Consider the following 6,965-nt stretch of genomic DNA (forward strand, 5'->3'; position numbering starts at 1 on the left):
TTAGTGACCCCTTTTCAGAATACTGCTTCTGGAGCCATTCTAGTATGTCTCAGAATGACATGTGGGACACATTTTGTTTTATATTATATAAGCAGTTTATTCAATGCATATTTATTAAGCACCTATTTTTTGAAAAGAAAAAATATCCCTCCTTTTCTTAATTCTTTTGTCACATTTTGGAGATACCACTATAGTCCTTTCAGAATCAGACCCTGGTTAATGTTTTGGGTTCTAGATAACACTGTAGAATCCACCCCATATATCATTTTAGTCATTCATCTTGTTGTTAATTCAGAGTTCACTTACCGTTTTGGGATGTTTCTCCAGAAACATTCTAGAAAACCATCTTAAAAATTACATTTTGTAATGCACGCCAGTGTTCCCATGCCGTTTTCTGCAACATGGCTGAATCTGGAGCTGGGCGTTTGCTCCTCTGCATTGTGGGGTGGGTCAGGACAGCTCTGGGCAACTGACATGGTTAAAGGTGAGGCCCCCACTTCAGCCACCGCCATAGACTCTCCTCTTCAGTGAGGCCCTCAACACACATTTAGCACCTACCCAGCACTTTCCTAGGCCCCAGCTACAACAAAACCACAAATCCTGCCTTCATAGAGTTACATTCTAGCCAAAGACAAAGAACATAAGAAAACTAATAAATGAGTGACATGATCTGACTTGTGCTTTAAAAATAACACTGTGAGGTAGGTAGATCACTTGAGTCAGGAGTTTGATACCAGCCTGGCCAACATGGTGAAACCTCATCTCTACTAAAAATACAAAAACGCCTAGCCAGGCGTGGTGGCATGCACCTGTAATCCCAGCTAGTCGGGAGTTTGAGGCATGAGAATGTCTTTGAACCTGGGAGGCAGAGGTTGCAGTGAGCCGAGATCACGCCACTGCACTCCAGCCTGGGTGACGGAGGGAGACTCTGTCTCAAAAAAAAAAAAAAAAAAAAATTACTCTGGATGTTGGGGGCAAAATGGGGCTGTGCTTGGAGGATAAGGTGGTTAGGAGGCCAAGGCAAAGGGCCAGGCAAGAGTAGGGTGATGGCAGGAGAAATGGTGAGAAGCGGTCAGATTGGGTTATATTTTGGAGGTTGGAACAACTGGACCAGTCAATGAGCTCAGCACAGGGGTAAGGAAAAGGAGTCAATGACTGCAAAGTCTATTGGCCTGAACTGAGTGAGTGGTTACCTTAGGTAGGACTGGGTCAGAGGAAGGATTTTCTGGGGATGGGATGAAAACCAAGAGTTGCAGTTTTGCCATGTGGGTTGAGCTGTTTATTAGACATTCAATAAGAAGATCTGTATATTTCTAGTGATCAGTGACCACTTTGCTAAACCTGGCTGGGTGTGTTAGAGGAGAGAGGGTGGACCCACAGGAACAGGCTGCCAACCCCCCAGCCTATGACCAGAGGAACCTGGAAGACCCCCACCCATGGCAACTTGCTCTAGTTTTATAAACTCACTCATTCATTTGACACATTCAACACATATATTGAGTGCCATGCTGGATATTTTCAATGTGCCCTGCAAAGGCACAAGTTTATGGCATAATCTAAATGAATGGACAACGTATTCTTTTCTGTTGCCATATTTAGTGCCCTAACTTTTGAAAAAACACAAAAGCTGGCTGAGTGAATGGATCAGTTTATAAAATATAGTTAATAAGGCCCATGAGGCCTGGCTCCCATTGCTAGGCCGGTGGGAGGACACGTGAACTCGGAGCCCTTTAATTCTGTGCCTCTGTCCCTCAGTCCACTCTCTCCAGGCCACCATCTCCTCACTGCTGTCCACTCTCCATTTTCCAAGTGTTGCCATGCTTCTGATCACAGCCCTGCTCGGGACTCTTAGGCATGCCCCAGCCTCGTCTGCAGGCCCTTCACTGCCTGGCCTCAGCCCTGTTTCCAGTCCTTCCCCTCAGCCTGCACCTGCACTGACTCCACTCCATCCTGCCCGGATCACTCAGGAGGGCTGTTTCCTGGATCCTGGAACACAGCCAGTGCATTTCTTTGCCTTCTCCCCATCACTCACACCATGCCTTCTGCCCACTTGTTGCCACAGAAGGCCTAGCCCAGCAGCTGCCACCCTCAGAGGACTTCCTTTCCTGCCTGGTCCCTGTCCATCTCCGCCCCCAGCACAATGACTGCTGTGCTCCTGGGTGCTCCTGAGGTGCTGGTCCTTCAAGGAATCACAAGCCCACCCAGGAAGCACTGCTGCCCTCTGCCTGGGAGGCTGGACTTCTCCTTCAGTCTCAAGGTGCAGAGAAGGCAGGTGGCCCGTGTTCTTACTGCCCAGCCAGCTCTGTGTACAGTTAGGAGCCAACTCACTGTGCACTCCTGGAGGCTGAGACAGGGTCGACAGTCTAAAGCTGTGCTTTTCAGCACATCCAGGGTAGGGTTACTGCAAAGGCCTTTCCTGGAACTTGCTAGAGGTGCAGACTTACAGGCCCCAGCCAGGGCCCACTGAATCCACACCTGCATTTTCACAAGGGTCCCTAGGAATTCATGTGAACAGCCGAGGATGAGAAGGGCTGGTAAGAGAAGGGCTACTCATCTCCAGACAGGACTTAATAAAGGACAGCAAAATGAATCCAACGGTGGCCACCCATTCCAGGCCAAGTAAGAGATTAGAAATTGGAAAAGGTGTATTGCGCCAGCCAGGCTCTCAGTTGCAGGAAACAGAAACCACCCTGGCTATTTCAGGCGGAAAAGGATTTGTTACTGGATATTAGGTGTTTACATATCCTCAGAAGGGTCCAGAGTGTCCCTGCAGATGCCCTAGGTTGCTGCTACCTTGGTCCCCATCAGGGAGACAGGGCTTTGGGAGCGATTATGGGGGCGGGTGACCTTCAGCTCCTTGACCCCAATGGAGAGGTTGTCATGGCCACTGTCACAGCCACCTCTCAACACCCGTAAAGTTGCTATGGAAAAATCCACCATCTCCCCAACCAAAGCGTGGGGAGTAAGCAAATGCTTTACTAAAAAGTAGAAAAAACCCCAACTAACCAAGGGCAGGGGGTGGGGGTGGGGCATGAGGATGGTCTCTGCCGCTCTTCTTCCAATTCTTGTGCAGGCACAACTAGTGAGACACCATATACAGTCACAGCTGCTTTCCCCTGCTTGGAAGTCAAGTGATGGGCAGCTGGCTTGTAGAGTGTGGAGCCTATCACAAGTGCAGGATGGTGTCTCATGATCTGGCTGGAGGCTTGCTGAGCTGCAGAAAACCTGTGAGCCTACTCCATGCCACTGTATTTTTTTTTTTTTTTTGAGACGGAGTCTTGCTTTGTTGCCCAGGCTGGAGTGCAGTGGCACCATCTCGGCTCACTGCAAGCTCCGCCTCCTGGGTTCACACCATTCTCCTGCCTCAGCCTCCGAGTAGCTGGGACTACAGGCATGCACCACCACGCCTGGCTAATTTTTTTTTTTTTTTGTATTTTTAGTAGAGATGGGGTTTCACCGTGTTAGCCAGGATGGTCTCGATCTCCTGACCTCGTGATCCACCCGCCTCGGCCTCCCAAAGTGCTGGGATTACAGGCGTGAGCCACCGCGCCTGGCCTTGACCACTTTAAAGCAGACTTTAACAAGAGAGTTCTTGGGTGCAGAGCGCTAATGGTGACTCATGTGACTTGGTTGGGGCATCACCGTGCAGGTAGATAATGGAGCATGCTTCTAGGAGAAGCCTGGAAGTGGAAGGCTGGAGGAGCAGCCTGTATGGTAGGGCAAAGAGAGAGGGGCAATGGCCGGGTAAGTTCTGCTGCTAGCAACGGGTGGCCCCCGAGGCTCCTGCGGCTCAGTGGGTACTGTGAAGGGAGCTGGGCTTGAGCCAACATTGCTGGTACCCCTCTCACCTAATGGGGCTCGGAGTCCCCCCAGTAGGAGGCTGGATGGGGTGGGCCACAGGGCAGGAGCTGAGACAGGTGAGGAGAGGCAGTGCAGAGTGCTCAGGCTTGTCAGGGAAGGGGTTGTGTTTGGGTTCTCCAAGGAGCCGACCTGGAGACAGCTCTGTGTTGGAGATTAGGGGAGTACCCCAGGATCAATGCCTGTGGGAAGAAGAGGAGGAAGCGGGATCAGGTGGAGGAAGAAGGTGAGTTGTGCTGCAGGCCCCTGGGGGGTTCAGTTGGAGCCGAAAGTGTCTGTCAGGGATGTCCCCTGTTGGTGGACATGCCGTTGGAAGGGTGTGGCCTGGGCTGTCCCTGGTGCTGACAGTGCTCCTGGTAGCTGGGTGATAGGTGCTTCCATGAGGAGGTCTGAGGCAGTACAACTCCATATCCCCCTCAGAAGGGCCTGGGACAGAGGTCTCTGCATGGATGGATGGGTGGGGCAAGTCTCCAAAGAGCTCACTCTAGGGCCCTTGAAAGAATCCCTCTGGAGTAAAGGAGGTGTGACTGCCAGGGTTGGCCAAGAGAGCACCACATATAGCACCTGCTGAGCAAAACAACGTGAGTTCTCCCCAGTTCCATCTTCTGTGATCCCAGACCTGGAAGAGCCTGAGGATGAGGAAGGGAAGCCGCACGTGGGTGGTGAGATTGAGGTTTTATTATAGACTTGACTGGACTTTTAGGTCCCTGAAGAAGAGTCATAACTATCAAATGGGATTTATTCTTGGAATTAAAAGTAACCAGGTCAGGCGCAGCGGTGGCTCACCCCTGTAATCCCAGCACTTTGGGAGGCCAAGGCAGGTGGATCACTTGAGGTCAGGAGTTCGAGACCAGCCTGGCCAACATGGAAAAACCCTGTGCCTACTGAAAGAAGAAAAAGTACCAGAAAGCCATGGAGTCTCCCTGAGATGGAGCTTCAGGAGTCTAGAAAGGGTGATGTGAGGAAGCTGATTGGAGGCAGTGATGGGAGAAAAATAAAGGGTATCTTGTCGGTACTCCAAGTTCGGCCTGCTACTGAGTCTGTACTCACTGAGGGGTTGGGATAGGGTGGTTATGTCCTTGGGTGGCAGGGAGCAGAGGAGGTGGGGGATGCTGCACTTTTGGCTTGTTGCATCCGGGAGGCTTTGGAGTCCACGTGTGACCCAGTTTTCTGCCTCTGTCTGAGCGAAGTGAGCTCTGATTAGAGAGGGTGTAAGAGCTCTAAATGACTGCAAAGTTCTTTTCAATCAGACAGAAAATAGGTGAGAAATGCATTTCCGTTAATGCCCCAATTATCCTAATCCCAACAGGACAAAAAATGTGCTTTTGCCTGCTCCCAGGGACAAGACCACCAGGATCCCCTGTGTGTCCTTTCCCAGAGGCAGCCCAGCTGGCACAGCTGAGGGGGCTGGAGAGGGGTCCTTGCAATGCACTGAGGCTTCCCCCACTTCTTTCAGAGGGCCCAGGATCAGGCCCAGGTAAGTCCCATCCCTGAGAGAGGGCCCACACAGGCTCTGCTGTTGGCACCCCTGCAGCCACTTCTGTGCTTCTCACCCCTCCTCCACCCGGAAATGGCACCTTTGCCTCTGCCATGGTTTAGATGTTCCTCCAAAACTCATGTTGAGATTGAATTGCCATTGTGACAGTATTAAGGGGTGGGGCCATTAAGAGGTGATTAGGTCATGGAGTAGATTGTTAGAAAATCCAACTTGGCCCTTGCATTCTTTCTCTCTCTTGTGCTCTCTCTCTTTCTCTCACATGCCCTTTCTCTTTCTCTCTCATGCTGTCTCTCTCTCTCTCTCTCTCTCTCATATCCCCTTTCTTGCCCTTCTGCCTTCCTCCATGGGATGACACAGCACAAAGGCCCTTATCAGATTTGATCCCTCAAACTTGAATTCACAGCCTTTAGAACTGTAAGAAATAAGTTACCCAGTCTGTGGTATTCCATTACAGCAGCACAAAAGGGACTAAGACAGCCTCCTAAACCTCCCTAGAATCTGCCCTGCCTGCAATCCTGCTTGCGGCTGTTTTCTGCCAGACTCATCTCTCACCTGGATCCCAGCCATGACCTCCTGTGGGTCTCCCTGACTCCAGGTGCCTTTAGTTCCTCCATCCAGTGACCCAGACCCCAGCCTGCTCTTTCTAAAACACACTCTGACCATGGCACAGCCCTGTTAAAACCTTTCAGGGGCTCCCACTGCTTACAGCCTGCAGAGGGCCTCCTGGTGCCCCAGTAGTGTAGGGCCCTTCTGATGTTACGAGGCCACCAGATGCCTGGTTGTCCCTCCCTCTGTCATCCCACCTGCAGTCCACCCCAGCCTTGCCCATTTTCCTCTTCTGTATCCACCGCCCCCAACTTCTCTCCATCCCCACTGACTTCTCCAGCATTCTCTCCTTCCTCTATTAGATTCCTGTGGCTGCTGTGATAAATGACCACAGGCTGGGTGCCTAAAACCACAGACATTTGTTCTGTCACAGTTCTGGAGGCCAGAAGTCCCAAATCAGTATCATTGGGCCAAAATCAAGTTGGCAGCAGGGCTGTGCTTCCTTCAGAGGCTCTAGGGAATGAAACCATCTGTACAGGGTTGACAAGAATTGCCCGCCCAGTTCTGGACAGAAATATAGTTAGAATTAAGCATTTATCAGGATGCACTTTGGCCCTCTTCCTTGTTGCTAAAAGTCATGTAGCACTGGTTACTGACCATTTGCATCCCCATTGTTTCTACAGATAGGATTTCTGACATTAGGATCCTGAGACTATTTAACAATTGATTGCATCCATGTTGTTCCTATAGACAGGATCTCTGACATTAGAATCATAGAGTTTTTGTGTAAGTTTGGCTTAAGATATTTTCCAGGCCATGAATTCCAGGAACCAGTTTGAAGACCCCCACACAGAAATGGGATCGGCATGAGAATTCAGCTGTTTCATCTCCTTGTCCCATGACTTCACCCTGCACTCTTCTACCCATCAATGATCTCCACACTTCGGCCCACTCCAAGACTCTTAAAAACCCTTGCCCCAAACTCCTTGGGTAGATGGATTTAAGGTTTCCTCTTATCTTCTCATTCAGTGACCCTACAATTAAACTCCTTTCTCTACTGCAA

General features: G+C 50.5%; 1 protein-coding gene across 3 annotated transcripts in view; it reads left to right on the plus strand.

Annotated features, from left to right (window-relative positions):
• The window catches only part of DET1 (DET1 partner of COP1 E3 ubiquitin ligase), a 50,104-nt gene extending 43,139 nt beyond the window's left edge, over positions 1 to 6,965 (plus strand). For 2 of the 3 annotated variants that reach the window (XM_033189094.1, XM_033189091.1), the window contains 2 exons: positions 5,168 to 5,335; positions 6,716 to 6,965. In XM_033189094.1, the coding sequence (XP_033044985.1) occupies positions 5,168 to 5,335; positions 6,716 to 6,741 (194 nt within the window). In that variant the 3' untranslated portion in view covers positions 6,742 to 6,965. The remainder of the gene's footprint in view (positions 1 to 5,167; positions 5,336 to 6,715) is intronic. The other variant, XM_033189093.1, reaches the window with a different exon arrangement.

The sequence above is a fragment of the Trachypithecus francoisi genome, unplaced genomic scaffold (assembly GCF_009764315.1).
Source record: "Trachypithecus francoisi isolate TF-2019V2 unplaced genomic scaffold, Tfra_2.0 Lachesis_group3, whole genome shotgun sequence".
Lineage (NCBI taxonomy): Eukaryota > Metazoa > Chordata > Mammalia > Primates > Cercopithecidae > Trachypithecus > Trachypithecus francoisi.